Source organism: Oncorhynchus tshawytscha, unplaced genomic scaffold (genome assembly GCF_018296145.1).
Source record: "Oncorhynchus tshawytscha isolate Ot180627B unplaced genomic scaffold, Otsh_v2.0 Un_contig_4401_pilon_pilon, whole genome shotgun sequence".
NCBI lineage: Eukaryota > Metazoa > Chordata > Actinopteri > Salmoniformes > Salmonidae > Oncorhynchus > Oncorhynchus tshawytscha.
In genome coordinates, this window is record NW_024609094.1 from 37,537 (window position 1) to 62,133 (window position 24,597).

Sequence of the window (24,597 nt, forward strand, 5' to 3'; positions counted from 1 at the left end):
GTGATTAGACAAGAGAGGGTCTGGATTAGTGGTTAGTGTGAAGAGAGAACACATGACAATAGTGGAGAAGAATAGTTTAGGATAACGCTTAACTCCTCGTTCTCAATTCCTGACATCAGATACAAACAAACACACACACACACTGAGACAAAGACAGGAACACACAGCCCATATCAGAAGGAAAGAACACAACCACAGACTGAATCCTGAGATGACTGTAACATAATGCTGACCAGTGTGTGTAGAGGCCTGGTAGTGCTGGATCTGTGACTCTTCACTTCAGACAGAGAAGTGTGTGTGTTAGGAGGGTCAGGGCAGTGTGTGTTTGGGAGGTCAGGGGTCAGGGCAGTGTGTGTTAGGAGGGTCAGGGGTCAGGGCTGTGTGTGTTTGGGGGTCAGGGCAGTGTGTGTTTGGGGGGCAGATTGTCATCTGGAGTTACAAAGGTATATTTTCCTGTAACACACACTGACTGACACACTGACACACACACACAGACACACAGACACATACACACACACACACACACACAGACACACACACACTCACACACACACATACACACACACACACACACACACACACACACACACACACACACACACACACACACACACACACCGACCACACACACACACATTCCCGACACACACCCACACACACCAACACAGACACACACACACACACCCACACACCCACACACACCGACACACACAGACACACACACCACACACACCGATACACACACACACAACACACACCTATAAACACACACCGACACAGACACCAACACACACACACACCGACACACACACACACCCCGACACACACCGACAGACACCCACACACACACACACACACCGACACACACAGACACACACACCACACACACCGATACACACACACACAACACACACCTATAAACACACACCGACACAGACACCCCACACACACACCCACACAGACACCCACACACACACCGACACAGACATAGACACCGACACAGACATAGACACCCACACACACACACCGACACAGACACCGACACACACACCGACACCGACACACACACTGATTTACTCATCCCGTTTTCTGTGTCTTTCGGTTGTTGATGGAACATTGGAGTCAGTCCTGATCAATAGGGAATATTGATCTGCACCTTGGTTGTGATTACAAACCAATTGACTTTGAGCCTGTGTTAAAAGCCCATTAGTTGATTGTTAAGGAACACACACACACACACACACACACACACACACACACACACACACACACACCATGCTCCTTCAGCACTTATCCTAATGAATCTATTCCTTGGTGACAAAATACATCCTCTCCCCCTCTACCTGCCTCTCCTCTCTTCCTGTCCCATTGGTGTTTTGGGAGGGGTGTACAGCGGGCCCCCGGCCCCCACTCTGCCCTGACCCCTGCCCCCCCACTAGGGGACCAGCTGTGGGTCGATACTGGGACAGCTGGCTGGCATTAGGGAACTTACCCTATGGGCCCCACTACCCTATAACAGACACTACACTAACACTACACACTACCCTAACAGACACTACACACTACCCTAACAGACACTACACACTACCCTAACAGACACTACCCTAACAGACACTACACTAACACTACACACTACCCAATAACAGACACTACACACTACACTAACACTACACACTACCCTATGGGCCCCACTACCCAATAACAGACACTACCCTAACAGACACTACACACTACCCTAACAGACACCAGACACTACACACTACCCTAACAGACACTACACACTACCCTATAACAGACACTACACACTACACTAACAGACACTACACACTACCCTATAACAGACACTACACACTACCCAACAACAGACACTACACACTACCCTATAACAGACACTACACACTACACTAACAGACACTACACACTACCCTAACAGACACTACACACTACCCTATAACAGACACTACACACTACCCAACAACAGACACTACACACTACCCTATAACAGACACTACACACTACCCTAACAGACACTACACACTACCCTAACAGACACTACCCTAACAGACACTACACTAACACTACACACTACCCAATAACAGACACTACACACTACACTAAACACACACTACCCTATGGGCCCCACTACCCAATAACAGACACTACCCTAACAGACACTACACACTACCCTAACAGACACTACACACTACCCTAACAGACACTACACACTACCCTAACAGACACTACACACTACCCTATAACAGACACTACACACTACACTAACAGACACTACACACTACCCTATAACAGACACTACACACTACCCAACTAACAGACACTACACACTACCCTATAACAGACACTACACACTACACTAACAGACACTACACACTACCCTAACAGACACTACACACTACCCTATAACAGACACTACACACTACCCAACAACAGACACTACACACTACCCTATAACAGACACTACACACTATACTAACATACACTACACACTACCCTATAACAGACACTACCCTAACATACACTACACACTACCCTAACAGACACTACACACTACCCTAACAGACACTACACACTATACTAACAGACACTACACACTACCCTATAACAGACACTACCCTAACATACACTAACACACTACCCTAACAGACACTACACACTACCCTAACAGACACTACACACTACACTAACAGACACTACACACTACACTAACAGACACTACACACTACCCTATAACAGACACTACACACTACCCTAACAGACACTACACACTACCCTAACAGACACTACACACTACCCTAACAGACACTACACACTACCCTATAACAGACACTACACACTACCCTAACAGACACTACACACTACCCTAACAGACACTACACACTACCCTATAACAGACACTACACACTATACTAACATACACTACACACTACCCTATAACAGACACTACCCTAACATACACTACACACTACCCTATAACAGACACCACACACTACCCTATAACAGACACTACACACTACCCTATAACAGACACTACACACTACCCTATAACAGACACTACACACTACAATAACAGACACTACACACTACCCTATAACAGACACTACACCCTACACTAACAGACACTACACACTACACTAACAGACACTACACACTACCCTATAACAGACACTACACACTACCCTAACAGACACTACACACTACACTAACAGACACTACACACTACACTAACATACACTACACACTACACTAACATACACTACACATTACACTAACATACACTACACACTACCCTAACAGACACTACACACTACCCTAACAGACACTACACACTACACTAACAGACACTACACACTATACTAACAGACACTACACACTACCCTATAACAGACACTACCCTAACATACACTACACACTACCCTAACAGACACTACACACACCCTAACAGACACTACACACTACACTAACAGACACTACACACTACACTAACAGACACTACACACTACCCTAACAGACACTACACACTACCCTAACAGACACTACACACTACCTAACAGACACTACACACTACCCTAACAGACACTACACACTACCCTATAACAGACACTACACACTACCCTAACAGACACTACACACTACCCTAACAGACACTACACACTACCCTATAACAGACACTACACACTATACTAACATACACTACACACTACCCTATAACAGACACTACCCTAACATACACTACACACTACCCTATAACAGACACCACACACTACCCTATAACAGACACTACACACTACCCTATAACAGACACTACACACTACCCTATAACAGACACTACACACTACTAACAGACACTACACACTACCCTATAACAGACACTACACCCTACACTAACAGACACTACACACTACACTAACAGACACTACACACTACCCTATAACAGACACTACACACTACCCTAACAGACACTACACACTACACTAACAGACACTACACACTACACTAACAGACACTACACACTACACTAACATACACTACACATTACACTAACATACACTACACACTACCCTAACAGACACTACACACTACCCTAACAGACACTACACACTACACTAACAGACACTACACAACAGACACTACACACTACACTAACATACACTACACACTACACTAACAGACACTACACACTACACTAACATACACTATACACTACACTAACATACACTACACACTACCCTAACAGACACTACACACTACCCTAACAGACACTACACACTACCCTAACAGACACTACACACTACACTAACAGACACTACACACTACCCTATAACAGACACTACACACACTAACAGACACTACACACTACCCTAACAGACACTACACACTACCCTAACAGACACTACACACTACCCTATAACAGACACTACACACACCCTAACAGACACTACACACTACCCTAACAGACACTACACACTACCCTATAACAGACACTACACACTATACTAACAGACACTACACACTACCCTATAACACACTACCCTAACATACACTACACACTACCCTATAACAGACACACACACTACCCTATAACAGACACTACACACTACCCTATAACAGACACTACACACACTATAACAGACACTACACACTACAATAACAGACACTACACACTACCCTATAACAGACACTACACACTACACTAACAGACACTACACACTACACTAACAGACACTACACACTACCCTATAACAGACACTACACACTACCCTAACAGACACTACACACTACACTAACAGACACTACACACTACACTAACATACAACAGACACTACACTACACATTACACTAACATACACTACACACTACCCTAACAGACACTACACACTACCCTAACAGACACTACACACTACACTAACAGACACTACAACAATGACACTACACACTACACTAACATACACTACACACTACACTAACAGACACTACACACTACCTAACATAACAGACACTACACTAACATACACTACACACTAACAGACACTACACACTACACTAACAGACACTACACACTACAATGACACTACACAGACTAACATACACTACACACTACCCTAACAGACACTACACACTACACTAACATACACTACACACTACCCTAACAGACGCTACACACTACACTAACAGACACTACACACTACCCTAACAGACACTACACACTACCCTAACAGACACTACACACTACACTAACAGACACTAACAGACACTACACACTACCCTATAACAGACACTACACACTACCCTATAACAGACACTACACACTACACTAACAGACACTACACACTATAACAGACACTACACACTACCCTATAACAGACACTACACACAGACACTACACTAACAGACACTACACACTACCCTAACAGACACTACACACTACCCTAACAGACACTACACACTACCCTAACAGACACTACACACTACCCTAACAGACACTACACACTACCCTATAACAGACACTACACACTACCCTATAACAGACACTACACACTACACTAACAGACACTACACACTACCCTATAACAGACACTACACACTACCCTAACAGACACTACACACTACCCTATAACAGACACTACACACTACCCTAACAGACACTACACACTACCCTATAACAGACACTACACACTACACTAACAGACACTACACACTACACTATAACAGACACTACACACTACCCTAACAGACACTACACACTACCCTATAACAGACACTACACACTACACTAACAGACACTACACACTACCCTATAACAGACACTACACACTACACTAACAGACACTACACACTACCCTAACATACACTACACACTACCCTAACAGACACTACACACTACCCTATAACAGACACTACACACTACCCTATAACAGACACTACACACTACCCTATAACAGACACTACACACTACACTAACAGACACTACACACTACCCTAACAGACACTACACTAACAGACACTACACACTACCTATAACAGACACTACACACTACCCTATAACAGACACTACACACTACACTAACAGACACTACACACTACCCTATAACAGACACTACACACTACACTAACAGACACTACACACTACACTAACAGACACTACACACTACCCTAAGAGACACTACACACTACCCTAACAGACACTACACACTACACTATAACAGACACTACACACTACACTAACAGACACTACACACTACACACTACACACTACCCTATAACAGACACTACACACTACACTAACAGACACTACACACCACTAACAGACATTACACACTACACTAACAGACACTACACACTACCCTAACAGACACTACACACTACCCTAACAGACACTACACACTACACTAACATACACTACACACTACACTAACATACACTACACACTACCCTAACAGACACTACACACTACCCTGACAGACACTACACACTACCCTAACAGACACTACACACTACCCTAACAGACACTACACACTACACTAACAGACACTACACACTACACTAACAGACACTACACACTACACACTACACACTACCCTATAACAGACACTACACACTACACTAACAGACACTACACACCACCCTAACAGACATTACACACTACCCTAACAGACACTACACACTACACTAACATACACTACACACTACACTAACAGACACTACACACTACACTAACAGACACTACACACTACACTAACAGACACTACACACTACACTAACAGACACTACACACTACACTAACAGACACTACACACTACACTAACAGACACTACACACTACCCTAACAGACACTACACACTACACTAACATACACTACACACTACCCTAACAGACACTACACACTACCCTAACAGACACTACACACTACACTAACATACACTACACACTACCCTAACAGACACTACACACTACACTAACATACACTACACACTACCCTAACAGACGCTACACACTACACTAACAGACACTACACACTACCCTAACAGACACTACACACTACCCTAACAGACACTACACACTACCCTATAACAGACACTACACACTACCCTAACAGACACTACACACTACACTAACAGACACTACACACTACACTAACAGACACTACACACTACACTAACATACACTACACATTACACTAACAGACACTACACACTACCCTAACAGACACTACACACTACCCTAACAGACACTACACACTACACTAACAGACACTACACACTACCTACACTAACAGACACTACACTAACAGACACTACACACTACACTAACAGACACTATACACTACACTAACATACACTACACACTACCCTAACAGACACTACACACTACTAACATGACACTACACACTACCCTAACAGACACTACACACTACCCTAACAGACACTACACACTACCCTAACAGACACTACACACTACACTAACAGACACTACACACTACACTAACAGACACTACACACTACACTAACAGACACTACACACTACCCTAACAGACACTACACACTACCCTAACAGACACTACACACTACACTAACAGACACTACACACTACAATGACACTAACACTACACTAACATACACTACACACTACACTAACAGACACTACACACTACACTAACATACACTATACACTACACTAACATACACTACACACTACCCTAACAGACACTACACACTACACTAACAGACACTACACAACATGACACTACACACACTAACATACACTACACACTACCCTAACAGACACTACACACTACACTAACATACACTACACACTACCCTAACAGACACTACACACTACACTAACAGACACTACACACTACCCTAACAGACACTACACACTACCCTAACAGACACTACACACTACACTAACAGACACTACACACTACACACTACCCTAACAGACACTACACACTACCCTAACAGACACTACACACTACACTAACAGACACTACACTACCTAACAGACACTACACACTACCCTATAACAGACACTACACTAACAGACACTACACTAACAGACACTACACACTACCCTAACAGACACTACACACTACCCTAACAGACACTACACACTACCCTAACAGACACTACACACTACCCTAACAGACACTACACACTACCCTATAACAGACACTACACACTACCCTATAACAGACACTACACACTACACTAACAGACACTACACACTACCCTAACAGACACTACACACTACCCTAACAGACACTACACACTACCCTATAACAGACACTACACACTACCCTAACAGACACTACACACTACCCTATAACAGACACTACACACTACACTAACAGACACTACACACTACACTATAACAGACACTACACACTACCCTAACAGACACTACACACTACCCTAACAGACACTACACACTACACTAACAGACACTACACACTACCCTATAACAGACACTACACACTACACTAACAGACACTACACACTACCCTAACATACACTACACACTACCCTAACATACACTACACACTACCCTATAACAGACACTACACACTACCCTATAACAGACACTACACACTACCCTATAACAGACACTACACACTACACTAACAGACACTACACACTACCCTAACAGACACTACACTAACAGACACTACACACTACTCTATAACAGACACTACACACTACCCTATAACAGACACTACACACTACACTAACAGACACTACACACTACCTAACAGACACTACACACTACACTAACAGACACTACACACTACACTAACAGACACTACACACTACCCTAACAGACACTACACACTACCCTAACAGACACTACACACTACACTATAACAGACACTACACACTACACTAACAGACACTACACACTACACTACACACTACCCTATAACAGACACTACACACTACACTAACAGACACTACACACCACCCTAACAGACATTACACACTACACTAACAGACACTACACACTACCCTAACAGACACTACACACTACCCTAACAGACACTACACACTACACTAACATACACTACACACTACACTAACATACACTACACACTACCCTAACAGACACTACACACTACCCTAACAGACACTACACACTACCCTAACAGACACTACACACTACCCTATAACAGACACTACACACTACACTAACAGACACTACACACTACACTAACAGACACTACACACTACACACTACACTAACAGACACTACACACTACACTAACAGACACTACACACACCCTAACAGACACTACACACTACCCTAACAGACACTACACACTACCCTAACAGACACTACACACTACCCTAACAGACACTACACACTATACTAACATACACTACACACTACACTAACAGACACTACACACTATACTAACATACACTACACACTACACTAACAGACACTACACACTACACTAACAGACACTACACACTACCCTAACAGACACTACACACTACACTAACATACACTACACACTACACTAACAGACACTACACACTACACTAACAGACACTACACACTACACTAACAGACACTACACACTACCCTAACAGACACTACACACTACACTAACAGACACTACACACTACACTAACAGACACTACACACTACCTAACAGACACTACACACTACCCTAACAGACACTACACACTACACTAACATACACTACACACTACCCTAACAGACACTACACACTACCCTAACAGACACTACACACTACACTAACATACACTACACACTACCCTAACAGACACTACACACTACCCTATGGGCCCCACTATTGTTTAAAGTGACTAGTGATACGTTTATTACATCAATTTTTCCATTATTAATGTGGCTGGAGTTGAGTCAGTGTGTTGGCAGCAGCCACTCAATGTTAGTGATGGCTATTTAACAGTCTGATGGCCTTGAGATAGAAGCTGTTTTTCAGTCTCTCGGTCCCTGCTTTGATGCACCTGTACTGACCTCGCCTTCTGGATGATAACGGGGTGAACAGGCAGTAGCTCGGGTGGTTGTTGTCCTTGATGGTATTTTTGGCCTTCCTGTGACATCGGGTGCTGTAGGTGTCCTGGAGGGCAGGTAGTTTTCCCCCGGTGATGCGTTGTGCAGACCTCACTACCCTCTGGAGAGCCCTGTGGTTGTGGGCGGAGCAGTTCGACAGGATGCTCTTGATTGAGCATCTGTAAAGGTTTGTTAGTGTTTTTGGTGACAAGACGAATTTCTTCAGCCTCCTGCTGCGCCTTCTTAACGACGCTGTCTGTGTGGGTGGACCATTTCAGTTTGTCTGTGATGTGTACGCCGAGGAACCCTAAAACTTTCCACCCTCTCCACTACTGTCCCGTCGATGTGGATAGGGAAGGTGCTCCCTCTGCTGTTTCCTGAAGTCCACGATCATCTCCTTTGTTATGTTGAGTGTGAGGTTATTTTCCAGGAGGCCCTCACCTCCTCCCTGTAGGCCGTCTTGTCGTTGTTGGTAACCAAGCCTACCACTGTAGTGTCGTCTGCAAACTTGATGATTGAGTTGGAGGCGTGCATGGCCACGCAGTCGTGGGTGAACAGGGAGCACAGGAGAGGGCTCAGAATGCACCCTTGTGGGGCCCCAGTGTTGAGGATCAGCGGGGTGGAGATGTTGTTAACTACCCTCACCACCTTAGGGTGGCCCGTCAGGAAGTCCAGGACCCAGTTGCACAGGGCGGGGTCGAGACCCAGGGTCTAGAGCTTGATGACGAGTTTGGAGGGTACTATGGTGATAAATGCTGAGCTGTAGTCGATGAACAGCATTCTCACATAGGTATTCCTCTTGTTCAGATGGGTGAGTGCAGTGTGCAGTGTGGTTGCGATTGCGTCGTCTGTGGACCTATTTGGGCGGTAAGCAAATTGGAGTGGGTCTAGGGTGTCAGGTAGGGTGGAGGTAATATGGTTCTTGACTAGTCTCTCAAAGCACTTCATGATGACGGAAGTGAGTGCTGCAGGGCGGTAGTCGTTTAGCTCAGTTACCTTAGCTTTCTTGGGAACAGGAACAATGGTAGCCCTCTTGAAGCATGTGGGAACAGCAGACTGGGATAAGGATTGATTGAATATGTCCGTAAACACACCAGCCAGCTGGTCTGCGCATGCTCTGAGGGCGTGGCTGGGGATGCCGTCTGGGCCTGCAGCCTTGCGAGAGTTAACACGTTTAAATGTTTTACTCACATCGGCTGCAGTGAAGGAGAGTCTGCAGGGTTTGGTAGCGGGCCGTGTCAGTGGCACTGTAGTGTCCTCAAAGTGAGCAAAGAAGTTGTTTAGTTTGTCTGGGAGCAAGACATCCTGGTCCGTGACAGGGCTGGTTTTCTTTTTGTAATCCGTGATTGACTGTAGACCCTGCCACATGCCTCTTGTGTCTGAGCCGTTGAATTGCGACTCTACTTTGTCTTTATACTGACGCTTAGCTTGTTTGATTGCCTTGCGGAGGGAATAGCTACACTGTTTGTATTCGGTCATGTTTCTGGTCACCTTGCCCTGATTAAAAGCAGTGGTTCGCGCTTTCAGTTTTGCACAAATGCTGCCATCAAATAACGGTTTCTGGTTGGGGAATGTTTTAATAGACGCTGTGGGTACGACATCCCTCGCTCACCGAATCAGTGTATACATCAATGTTGTTGTTCGCCGCAATGCGGAACATATCCCAGTCCACGTGATCGAAGGAATCTTGAAGCGTGGAAACCGATTGGTCGTACCAGTGTTGGACAGACCTGAGCGGGGGAGCTTCCAGTTTTAGTTTCTGTCTATAGTCTGGGAGCAACAAAATGGAGTCGTGGTCAGCTTTTCCGAATGGTGGGCGGGGGAGGGCCTTATATGCTTCGCGGAAGTTAGAATAACAATGATCCAGGGTTTTACCAGCCCTGATTGCACAATCGATATGCTGATAGAACTCTGTGTAGTGTTAGGGGCAAAAACCAAAACCTGCTCCCCTTGTGGTCCTGAGGACTTAGTTTGAGAAACGCTGTAGTACAGGATCAAGCAACATGGTCTGTCTGAGGTAGTTTAGTGGGAAGCTGTAGTACAGGATCAAGCAACATGATCTTTCTGAGGTAGTTTCGTGGGAAGCTGCAGTACATTATCAAGCAACATGATCTGTCTGAGGTAGTTTAGTGGGAAGCTGCAGTAACACAGATTAACAGCTAGGGGGAAGCATACAGCCACCTCAGACCCTTCTCTCTCCCTCTATCTCTCTCCTCTCTCTTTTTCTCTCTCCCTCTCCCCCTGCTATCTCTCCCTCTCTTTCTCTCCCCTCTCTCTTTTTCTCTCTCCCTCTCCCCCTGCTATCTCTCTCCTCTATCTCTCCCTCTCGCTCCCTCTTCCCCTCCACTCTCTCAATTCAATTTCAATTGAAGGGCTTTATTGGTATGGGAAACATGTTTACATTGTCAAAGCAAGTGAAATAGATAATAAACAAAAGTGAAATAAACAATAAAAAAATGTACATTATTCTCTCTCTCCCTCTGACCTCTCCTCTGTTCTCTCACCCTCTGACCTCTGACCTCTCCTCTGTTCTCTCTCCCTCTCTCCCTCTGACCTCTCCTCTGTTCTCTCTCCCTCTCTCCCTCTGACCTCTCCTCTGTTCTCTCTCCCTCTGACCTCTCCTCTGTTCTCTCTCCCTCTCTCCCTCTGACCTCTCCTCTGTTCTCTCTCCCTCTGACCTCTCCTCTGTTCTCTCTCCCTCTCTCCCTCTGACCTCTCCTCTGTTCTCTCTCCCTCTCTCCCTCTGACCTCTCCTCTGTTCTCTCTCCCTCTCTCCCTCTGACCTCTCCTCTGTTCTCTCTCCCTCTCTCCCTCTGACCTCTCCCTCTCTTCCTCTGACCTCTCCCTCTCTCCCTCTGACCTCTCCTCTGTTCTCTCTCCCTCTGACCTCTCCTCTGTTCTCTCTCCCTCTCTCCCTCTGACCTCTCCTCTGTTCTCTCTCCCTCTCTCCCTCTGACCTCTCCTCTGTTCTCTCTCCCTCTGACCTCTCCTCTGTTCTCTCTCCCTCTCTCCCTCTGACCTCTCCTCTGTTCTCTCTCCCTCTCTCCCTCTGACCTCTCCTCTGTTCTCTCTCCCTCTGACCTCTCCTCTGTTCTCTCTCCCTCTGACCTCTCCTCTGTTCTCTCTCCCTCCCTCCCTCTGACCTCTCCTCTGTTCTCTCTCTGTCTCTCTCAATTCAATTCAAGGGCTTTATTGGCATGGGAAACATGTGTTAACATTGCCAAAGCAAGTGAGGTAGATAATATAGCAAGTGAGGTAGATAATATATAAAGTGAATATATAAAGTGAAATTAACAGTAAACATTACACATGCAGAAGTTTCAAAACAATAAAGACATTACAAATGTCATATTATATATATATATATACAGTTTTTTTAACAATGTACAAATGGTTAAAGGACACAAGATAAAATAAATAAGCATAAATATGGGTTGTATTTACAATGGTCTCTCTGTCTCTCTCTTTCTCTATCTCTCTCTCTGTCTCTCTCTCTCTCTGTCTCTCTGTCTCTCTCTGTCTCTCTCTCTTTCTCTCTCTCTGTCTCTCTCTCTGTCTCTCTCTCTGTCTCTCTCTCTGTCTCTCTCTCTGTCTCTCTCTCTGTCTCTCTCTCTCTGTCTCTCTCTCTCTGTCTCTCTCTCTCTGTCTGTCTCTGTCTCTCTCTCTCCAGACACCACTCAGGTATTGAGTCATTCCAGCAGCTCCAATGAGTGCCAGTGTATTGATAGTTGTAATATCTGTCTGTAATAAATTAAAATACTTTGTCCTCTCCTTTCATTTCACACATCAACCTCTCTGACCCCCTAATTGTGTGTCTGTGCGTGCATGCTTGTGTGTTTGCATGTGCGCACACCTGTGTGTGTCTTTCACCATCTCAGACCCCTAATCTCTCTCTCTTCCTGATTGACAAGCGCCATCCGGGGACAACAGCATCATTTTTATTGTTCTCCTCCCGACTCGTCTGTTAAACCATTATTATTATTCTGCCTCAGAATCATTTACATATTCTTAAGTATTTCCTTTCCGAGAGGGCACCTGTACGACGACGTTCTATACCAAATCCCCTTCTTAAGTGTTTGATGCATTTGGAGAAATTCCTTCTTAACGTATCTACATGCACTATTAGCTCAGTATAATGGGGATGGCCTAATCTGGGGGATGATAAGGAAGGAGAGGGGCTTTCTGAGGCTCTAGTATTCTTCAGGGGGATGACATGATGCACTAGTATTTCCAGACAGGGACGATTCAACCAGGCTCAAATGTCAACACAAATGTCAAGTGGCTGCGTCGCTTGACGAATGCCTTTTTCTAATCGTTCCTGTGAGATGGGGAAGGGTAGGATGGAAGGGAGAGGGGGAGGGTAGGAGGGATGGATGGAAGGGAGAGGAGGAGGGTAGGAGGGATGGATGGAAGGGAGAGGAGGAGGGTAGGAGGGATGGATGGAAGGGAGGGTAGGAGGGATGGATGGAAGGGAGAGGAGGAGGGTAGGAGGGATGGATGGAAGGGAGAGGAGGAGGGTAGGAGGGATGGATGGAAGGAGAGGAGGAGGTGGGCAGGGGGATGGATGGAAGGGAGGGTAGGAGGGATGGATGGAAGGGGGAGGGTAGGAGGGATGGATGGAAGGGAGAGGAGGAGGGTAGGAGGGATGGATGGAAGGGAGAGGAGGAGGGTAGGAGGGATGGATGGAAGGGAGAGGAGGAGGTGGGCAGGGGGATGGATGGAAGGGAGAGGGGAGGTGGGCAGGAGGGATAGATAAGGCAGAGAAACAGGAAGGATGGCTGGGTGGAAGGGAGAGGGGAGGTGGGCAGGAGGGATGGATGGAAGAGAGAGGGGAAGGGTAGGAGGGATGGATGGAAGGGAGAGGAGGAGGGTAGGAGGGATGGATGGAAGGGAGAGGAGGAGGGTAGGAGGGATGGATGGAAGGGAGAGGAGGAGGGTAGGAGGGATGGATGGAAGGGAGGGTAGGAGAGATGGATGGAAGGGAGAGGGGAGGGTAGGAGGGATGGATGGAAGGGAGAGGAGGAGGGTAGGAGGGATGGATGGAAGGGAGAGGAGGAGGGTAGGAGGGATGGATGGAAGGGAGGGTAGGAGGGATGGATGGAAGGGAGGGTAGGAGGGATGGATGGAAGGGAGAGGAGGAGGGTAGGAGGGATGGATGGAAGGGAGAGGAGGAGGGTAGGAGGGATGGATGGAAGGGAGGGTAGGAGAGATGGATGGAAGGGAGAGGGGAGGGTAGGAGGGATGGATGGAAGGGAGAGGAGGAGGGTAGGAGGGATGGATGGAAGGGAGAGGAGGAGGGTAGGAGGGATGGATGGAAGGGAGGGTAGGAGGGATGGATGGAAGGGAGGGTAGGAGGGATGGATGGAAGGGAGAGGAGGAGGGTAGGAGGGATGGATGGAAGGGAGAGAGGAGGAGGGTAGGAGGGATGGATGGAAGGGAGAGGAGGAGGGTAGGAGGGATGGAAGGGAGGGTAGGAGGGATGGATGGAAGGAGAGGAGGAGGGTAGGAGGGATGGATGGAAGGGAGAGGGGAGGTGGGCAGGAGGGATAGATAAGGCAGAGAAACAGGAAGGAGCGCTGGGTGGAAGGGAGGGGGGGAGGTGGGCAGGAGGGATGGATGGATGGAAGAGAGAGGGGAAGGGTAGGAGGGATGGATGGAAGAGAGGAGGTGGGCAGGAGGGATGGATAAGGCAGAGAAACAGGAAGGAGCGCTGGGTGGAAGGAGAGGTGGGCAGGCCTGGTAGAGTAAAGGTGCAGTGGGTTGTGTTTGGGGGATGTTGGTTTGCCAGTGTGGTTCCTTTGCTTTTTCAGTTCCAATTGGAATTGTAGATGTGTTTTTCTGCTCTCCTCTCATCCCTCTCTGAGCAATATGTATGTCTATCAATTTAATAACATCCATGACATGTTATGAACGCATCAATAGATGAGAGATGAAGAGACAGACAGTGAGATGGAGAGAGACAGACAGTGAGATGGAGAGAGATGAAGAGAGACAGACAGTGAGATGGAGAGAGACAGACAGTGAGATGGAGAGAGAGATGAAGAGAGACAGACAGTGAAATGGAGAGAGACAGACAGTGAGATGGAGAGAGAGAGATGCAGAGAGACAGACAGTGAGATGGAGAGAGAGAGATGCAGAGAGACAGACAGTGAGATGGAGAGAGAGAGATGAAGAGAGACAGACAGTGAGATGGAGAGAGACAGACAGTGAGATGGAGAGAGACAGACAGTGAGATGGAGAGAGACAGACAGTGAGATAGAGAGAGACGGTGAGATGGAGAGAGAGAGATGAAGAGAGACACAGTGAGATGGAGAGAGAGATATGAAGAGACACAGTGAGATGGAGAGAGAGATATGAAGAGAGACACGGTGAGATGGAGAGAGACACAGTGAGATGGAGAGAGAGAGAGATGAAGAGAGACACAGTGAGATGGAGAGAGAGATGAAGAGAGACACAGTGAGATGGAGAGAGAGAGATGAAGAGAGACACAGTGAGATGGAGAGAGAGAGATGAAGAGAGACACAGTGAGATGGAGAGAGAGAGAGAGATGAAGAGAGACACAGTGAGATGGAGAGAGAGAGATGAAGAGAGACACAGTGAGATAGAGAGAGAGAGATGGAGAGAGACACAGTGAGATGGAGAGAGAGAGATGAAGAGAGACACAGTGAGATGGAGAGAGAGAGATGGAGAGAGACAGACAGTGAGATGGAGAGAGAGAGATGAAGAGAGACAGACAGTGAGATGGAGAGACACAGACAGTGAGATGGAGAGAGACAGACAGTGAGATGGAGAGAGAGAGATGAAGAGAGACACAGTGAGATGGACAGAGAGAGATGAAGAGAGACACAGTGAGATGGAGAGATGAAGAGAGACACAGTGAGATGGAGAGAGAGAGATGAAGAGAGACACAGTGAGATGGAGAGATGAAGAGAGACACAGTGAGATGGAGAGAGAGAGATGAAGAGAGTCACAGTGAGATGGAGAGAGACACAGTGAGATGGAGAGAGAGAGATGAAGAGAGACACAGTGAGATGGAGAGAGACTAAAGAGAGACAGTGAGATGGAGAGAGACAGACTGTGAGATGGAGAGAGAGATGAAGAGAGACAGTGAGATGGAGAGAGAGAGAGAGATGAAGAGAGACACAGTGAGATAGAGATGGAGAGAGACAGACAGTGAGATGTTTGAGAAGAGAGACAGACAGTGAGAGAGAGAGATGAATAGAGACACAGTGAGATGGAGAGAGAGATGAAGAGAGACAGTGAGATGGAGATGGAGAGAGAGATGGAGAGAGACTAAAGAGAGACAGACAGTGAGATAGAGAGGCAAAGTCAAAGGCAAAGTCTTCTCATGCTTTGTTGATTTCAAAAAGCCTTCGACTCAATTTGGCATGAGGGTCTGCTATACAAACTGATGGAAAGTGGTGTTGGGCCCTGACAGTAAATCTCAGTAAGACCAAAATAATGGTGTTCCAGCTGCTGGCCTTTTAGCTTCTGGCCTATCAGCTGCTGGCCTTTTAGCTTCTGGCCTATCAGCTTCTGGCCTTTTAGCTTCTGGCCTATCAGCTGCTGGCCTTTTAGCTGCTGGCCTATCAGCTGCTGGCCTGTTAGCTTCTGGCCTATCAGCTGCTGGCCTGTTAGCTTCTGGCCTATCAGCTGCTGGCCTTTTAGCTTCTGGCCTATCAGCTGCTGGCCTGTTAGCTTCTGGCCTATCAGCTGCTGGCCTGTTAGCTTCTGGCCTATCAGCTGCTGGCCTATTTTTCACTTCCAAGTTGTCACCCCCACCCCTCTACGACATTTCATGATTTATTTCCATGTGTTGTGTGAACAGCGAACAACACACAACATCGGTCTTCTCTAGTTCCATTCCCATGATGCCTTTTACCAGGGTTGTGGTGACATGGGCCCAGTTCCATATCGGCCCCTAGCTCCTACCTGGACGCACTTTGGAAGATCAGAACAGGTTTGGATTGGTATGGTAGTTGTACTAATGGGCCTTTATGCCATTATTCTCTCCAGCTGTCTAATGGTTTCAGATGTGGTGCCACTGGGAAGAGGCTGTGGGAAGTAGAGGGATGGTGACAGAATAGAATATTATTCCTTTATTAGACATTCCATCAGCCGAAAACACCTTCAATCTATCCACCAGATTTTAACAAGAATTTATCCCTCCCTCCCCTCTTTCCCTCTTTCCATCCCTCCCTACCCTCTTTCCCTACCCTCCCTCCCCTCCTTCCCTCCCCTCCCTCCCTCCATCTCTCAGGAGTCTCCTTCAGGTCGTAGAAAGGCTCTGGCTAGCAGCAGCATCAACATGAAGCAGTATGCCAGCCCCATGCCCACACAGACTGACGTCAAGCTCAAGTTCAAGCCCCTCTCCAAGAAGGTGGTGTCTGCCACGCTACAGTTCTCCCTCTCCTGCATCTTCCTCCGTGAGGGCAAGGCCACGTAAGTCCACACACACACACACACACACACACACACACACACACACACACACACACACACACACACACACACACACACACACACACACACGGCAAAGCCACGTAAATATGCTCCCTTCACAAAGTCAACCCCCACCCCAAATCTAGCCCCTAAACATCTATCCTCCTTGAACTCGTCTTTTACTACTCTGGTCTTCTTCTCTTTCTTCCATATCAGTTCCTATCTGTTGTTTCCTTTTTCTGTCTTCCTACTTCCTCTTCTGTTCTCCCCCTCTCTCTCTCTCCCTCTCTTCTGTTGTTCTCCCCCTCCTCTCTCTCCCTCTCTTCTGTTGTTCTCCCCCTCCTCTCTCTCTCTCTCTCTTCTGTTGTTCTCCTCCTCCTCTCTCTCTCCCTCTCTTCTGTTGTTCTCCTCCTCCTCTCTCTCTCCCTCTCTTCTGTTGTTCTCCCCCTCCTCTCTCTCTCCCTCTCTTCTGTTGTTCTCCCCTCCTCTCTCTCTCCCTCCTCTCTCTCCCTCTCTTCTGTTGTTCTCCCCTCCTCTCTCTCTCCCCTCTCTTCTGTTGTTCTCCCCTCCTCTCTCTCCCCCTCCTCTCTCTCCCTCTCTTCTGTTGTTCTCCTCCTCCTCTCTCTCTCTCCCTCTCTTCTGTTGTTCTCCTCCTCCTCTCTCTCTCCCTCTTCTGTTGTTCTCCCCCTCCTCTCTCTCCCCCTCTCTTCTGTTGTTCTCCCCCTCCTCTCTCTCCCCCTCTCTCTCTCCCTCTCTTCTGTTGTTCTCCCCTCCTCTCTCTCTCCCTCTCTTCTGTTGTTCTCCTCCTCCTCTCTCTCCCCCTCTTCTGTTGTTCTCCCCCTCCTCTCTCTCTCCCTCTCTTCTGTTGTTCTCCTCCTCCTCTCTCTCCCTCTCTTCTGTTGTTCTCACCCTCCTCTCTCTCTCCCTCTTCTGTTGTTCTCCCCCTCCTCTCTCTCTCTCCCTCTTCTGTTGTTCTCACCCTCCTCTCTCTCTCCCTCTCTTCTGTTGTCCCCTCTCTCTCTCCCTCTTCTGTTGTTCTCACCCTCTCTCTCTCTCCCTCTCTTCTGTTGTTCCCCCTCCTCTCTCTCTCCCTCTCTTCTGTTGTTCTCACCCTCCTCTCTCTCTCTCCCTCTTCTGTTGTTCTCACCCCTCTCTCTCTCTCCCCTCTCTTCTGTTGTTCTCACCCTCCTCTCTCTCCCTCTCTTCTGTTGTTCTCCTCCCTCTCTCTCTCTCCCCCTTCTGTTGTTCTCCCCCTCCTCTCTCTCCCTCTCTTCTGTTGTTCCCCCCTCCTCTCTCTCCCTCTCTTCTGTTGTTCCCCCTCCTCTCTCTCCCTCTTCTGTTGTTCTCCCCCTCCTCTCTCTCTCTCCCTCTTCTGTTGTTCCCCCCTCCTCTCTCTCCCTCTTCTGTTGTTCTCCCCCTCCTCTCTCTCTCTCCCTCTTCTGTTGTTCTCCCCCCTCTCTCTCTCTCCCTCTCTTCTGTTGTTTCCCCCTCCTCTCTCTCCCTCTCTTCTGTTGTTCCCCCTCCCTCTCTCTCTCTCCCTCTTCTGTTGTTCCCCCTCCCCCTCTCTCTCTCCCTCTCTTCTGTTGTTCTCCCCTCCTCTCTCTCTCTCTCTCTCTCTCTCCCTCTTCTGTTGTTCCCCCCTCCTCTCTCTCCCCCTCTCTTCTGTTGTTCTCCCCCTCTCTCTCTCTCCCTCTCTTCTGTTGTTCTCCCCCTCCTCTCTCTCTCCCTCTCTTCTGTTGTTCCCCCTCCCCCTCTCTCTCTCCCCCTCTCTCTCTCTCTCCCTCTCTTCTGTTGTTCTCCCCCTCCTCTCTCTCTCTCTCCCTCTCTTCTGTTGTTCTCCCCTCCTCTCTCTCTCCCCCTCTCTTCTGTTGTTCTCCCCTCCTCTCTCTCTCTCTCTCCCCCTCTCTTCTGTTGTTCTCACCCTCCTCTCTCTCTCTCTCCCTCTCTTCTGTTGTTCCCCCTCCTCTCTCTCCCCCTCTCTTCTGTTGTTCTCCCCCCCTCTCTCTCTCTCCCTCTCTTCTGTTGTTCTCCCCTCCTCTCTCTCTCTCCCTCTCTTCTGTTGTTCTCACCCTCCTCTCTCTCTCTCCCTCTCTTCTGTTGTTTCCCCCTCCTCTCTCTCTCTCTCCCTCTTCTGTTGTTCTCCCCCTCCTCTCTCTCTCTCTCCCTCTTCTGTTGTTCTCCTCCTCCTCTCTCTCTCCCTCTTCTGTTGTTCTCCTCCTCCTCTCTCTCCCTCTCTTCTGTTGTTCTCCCCCTCCTCTCTCTCTCCCTCTCTTCTGTTGTTCCCCTCCTCTCTCTCTCCCTCTTCTGTTGTTCTCCCCCTCCTCTCTCTCTCTCCCTCTCTTCTGTTGTTCCCCCCCTCCTCTCTCTCCCTCTTCTGTTGTTCTCCCCTCCCTCTCTCTCTCTCCCTCTCTTCCTGTTGTTTCCCCCCCTCTCTCTCCCCCTCTCTTCTGTTGTTCTCCCCCTCCTCTCTCTCCCTCTCTTCTGTTGTTCCCCCCTCCTCTCTCTCTCTCTCCCTCTTCTGTTGTTCTCACCCTCTCTCTCTCTCTCTCCCTCTCTTCTGTTGTTCCCCCCCTCCTCTCTCCCCCTCTCTTCTGTTGTTCTCCCCCTCCTCTCTCTCTCCCTCTCTTCTGTTGTTCCCCCTCCTCTCTCTCCCTCTTCTGTTGTTCCCCCCTCCTCTCTCTCCCTCTTCTGTTGTTCCCCCTCTCTCTCTCTCCCTCTTCTGTTGTTCTCCCCCCCTCCTCTCTCTCCCTCTTCTGTTGTTCTCCCCCTCCTCTCTCTCTCCCTCTTCTGTTGTTCTCCCCCTCCTCTCTCTCCCCCTCTCTTCTGTTGTTCTCACCCCCTCCTCTCTCTCTCTCCCTCTTCTGTTGTTCTCACCCTCCTCTCTCTCTCTCCCTCTCTTCTGTTGTTCCCCCCCTCCTCTCTCTCTCTCTCCCTCTCTTCTGTTGTTCCCCCTCCTCTCTCTCTCCCTCTCTTCTGTTGTTCTCCCCCTCCTCTCTCTCTCCCTCTCTTCTGTTGTTCTCCCCTCCTCTCTCTCTCCCTCTCTTCTGTTGTTCTCCCCCTCCTCTCTCTCTCTCCCTCTCTTCTGTTGTTCTCCCCCTCCTCTCTCTCTCCCTCTTTTGTTGTTCTCCTCCTCGTCTCTCTCTCTCCCTCTCTTCTGTTGTTCCCCCTCCTCTCTCTCCCTCTCTTCTGTTGTTCCCCCTCCTCTCTCTCCCTCCTCTCTTCTGTTGTTCCCCCTCCTCTCTCTCCCTCTTCTGTTGTTCTCACCCTCCTCTCTCTCTCTCTCCCTCTCTTCTGTTGTTCCCCCCTCCTCTCTCTCCCTCTCTTCTGTTGTTCCCCCTCCTCTCTCTCCCTCTTCTGTTGTTCTCACCCTCCTCTCTCTCTCCCTCTCTTCTGTTGTTCTCCCCCTCCTCTCTCTCTCCCCTCTCTTCTGTTGTTCTCCCCCTCCTCTCTCTCTCTCTCTCTCCCTCTCTTCTGTTGTTCTCCCCCTCCTCTCTCTCTCCCTCTCTTCTGTTGTTCTCCCCCTCTCTCTCTCCCTCTCTTCTGTTGTTCTCCCCTCCTCTCTCTCTCTCCCTCTCTTCTGTTGTTCTCACCCTCCCTCTCTCTCTCCCTCTCTTCTGTTGTTCCCCCTCCTCTCTCTCCCTCTCTTCTGTTGTTCCCCCTCCTCTCTCTCCCTCTCTTCTGTTGTTCCCCCCTCCTCTCTCTCCCTCTTCTGTTGTTCTCCTCCTCCTCTCTCTCTCCCTCTCTTCTGTTGTTTCCCCCTCCTCTCTCTCTCCCTCTTCTGTTGTTCTCACCCTCCTCTCTCTCTCTCTCCCTCTTCTGTTGTTCTCCCCCTCCTCTCTCTCTCTCCCTCTCTTCTGTTGTTCCCCCCCTCCTCTCTCTCTCCCTCTCTTCTGTTGTTCCCCCTCCTCTCTCTCCCTCTTCTGTTGTTCTCCTCCTCTCTCTCTCTCTCCCTCTTCTGTTGTTCTCCCCCTCCTCTCTCTCTCTCCCTCTCTTCTGTTGTTCCCCCTCCTCTCTCTCTCCCTCTCTTCTGTTGTTCTCCCCCTCCTCTCTCTCCCTCTTCTGTTGTTCTCACCCTCCTCTCTCTCTCTCTCCCTCTTCTGTTGTTCTCTCCTCCCTCTCTCTCTCCCTCTCTTCTGTTGTTCCCCCTCCTCTCTCTCCCTCTTCTGTTGTTCTCACTCCTCCTCTCTCTCTCTCTCTCCCTCTTCTGTTGTTCTCCCCTCCCTCTCTCTCTCCCTCTCTTCTGTTGTTCCCCCTCCTCTCTCTCTCCCTCTCTTCTGTTGTTTCCCCCTCCTCTCTCTCTCCCTCTCTTCTGTTGTTCTGTCTCTCCCCTCTCTCTCTCTCCCTCTCTTCTGTTGTTCTCCCCTCCTCTCTCTCTCTCCCTCTCTTCTGTTGTTCCCCCCCCCTCTCTCTCCCTCTCTTCTGTTGTTTCCCCCTCCTCTCTCTCCCTCTCTTCTGTTGTTCCCCCCCTCCTCTCTCTCTCCCTCTCTTCTGTTGTTCTCCCCTCCTCTCTCTCTCCCTCTTCTGTTGTTCTCCCCCTCCTCTCTCTCTCCCTCTCTTCTGTTGTTCTCCCCCTCCTCTCTCTCTCCCTCTTCTGTTGTTCTCCCCCTCCTCTCTCTCTCCCTCTTCTGTTGTTCTCCCCTCCTCTCTCTCTCTCCCTCTTCTGTTGTTCTCCCCCTCCTCTCTCTCTCCCTCTTCTGTTGTTCTCCCCTCCTCTCTCTCTCCCTCTTCTGTTGTTCTCCCCTCCCTCTCTCTCTCCCTCTCTTCTGTTGTTCTCCTCCTCCTCTCTCTCTCTCCCTCTCTTCTGTTGTTCTCCCCTCCCTCTCTCTCTCCCCTCTTCTGTTGTTCTCCTCCTCCTCTCTCTCTCTCCCTCTCTTCTGTTGTTCTCCCCCTCCTCTCTCTCTCTCCCTCTCTTCTGTTGTTCTCACCCTCCCAGTGTAATACCAGTTCTCCCAATACCAGTGTAATGCCAGTCTCAGTGTAATGCCAGTCTCAGTGTGTAATACCAGTCTCAGTGTATAATACCAGTCTCAGTGTAATACCAGTTTCAGTGTGTAATACCAGTCTCAGTGTGTAATACCAGTCTCAGTGTGTAATACCAGTCTCAGTGTGTAATACCAGTCTCAGTATAATACCAGTCTCAGTGTGTAATACCAGTCTCAGTGTGTAATACCAGTCTCAGTATAATACCAGTCTCAGTGTGTAATACCAGTCTCAGTATAATACCAGTCTCAGTGTATAATACCAGTCTCAGTATAATACCAGTCTCAGTGTGTAATACCAGTCTCAGTGTAATACCAGTCTCAGTATAATACCAGTCTCAGTATAATACCAGTCTCAGTGTGTAATACCAGTCTCAGTGTGTAATACCAGTCTCAGTGTGTAATACCAGTCTCAGTGTGTAATACCAGTCTCAGTATAATACCAGTCTCAGTGTGTAATACCAGTCTCAGTATAATACCAGTCTCAGTGTATAATACCAGTCTCAGTATAATACCAGTCTCAGTATAATACCAGTCTCAGTGTATAATACCAGTCTCAGTGTGTAATACCAGTCTCAGTGTGTAATACCAGTCTCAGTGTATAATACCAGTTTCAGTGTGTAATATCAGTCTCAGTATAATACCAGTCTCAGTATAATACCAGTCTCAGTATAATACCAGTCTCAGTATAATACCAGTCTCAGTATAATACCAGTCTCAGTGTGTAATACCAGTTTCAGTGTGTAATACCAGTCTCAGTGTGTAATACCAGTCTCAGTATAATACCAGTCTCAGTGTATAATACCAGTCTCAGTGTAATACCAGTCTCAGTATAATACCAGTCTCAGTGTGTAATACCAGTCTCAGTGTGTAATACCAGTCTCAGTGTGTAATACCAGTCTCAGTATAATACTAGTCTCAGTATAATACCAGTCTCAGTGTAATACCAGTCTCAGTATAATACCAGTCTCAGTGTAATACCAGTCTCAGTGTAATACCAGTCTCAGTATAATACCAGTCTCAGTGTGTAATACCAGTCTCAGTGTAATACCAGTCTCAGTGTATAATACCAGTCTCAGTGTAATACCAGTCTCAGTATAATACCAGTCTCAGTGTGTAA

General features: G+C 47.8%; 1 protein-coding gene across 1 annotated transcript in view; it reads left to right on the forward strand.

The window, feature by feature from the left end:
* LOC121844268 (EH domain-binding protein 1-like) overlaps window positions 1–24,597 on the forward strand; it is a gene marked incomplete at its 3' end in the record, with an annotated part of 102,279 nt that overhangs the window by 36,872 nt on the left and 40,810 nt on the right. Inside the window, exon 2 of the mRNA XM_042314191.1 lies at window positions 18,317–18,498. Within this exon, the coding sequence (XP_042170125.1) occupies window positions 18,365–18,498 (134 nt within the window). The remainder of the gene's footprint in view (window positions 1–18,316; window positions 18,499–24,597) is intronic.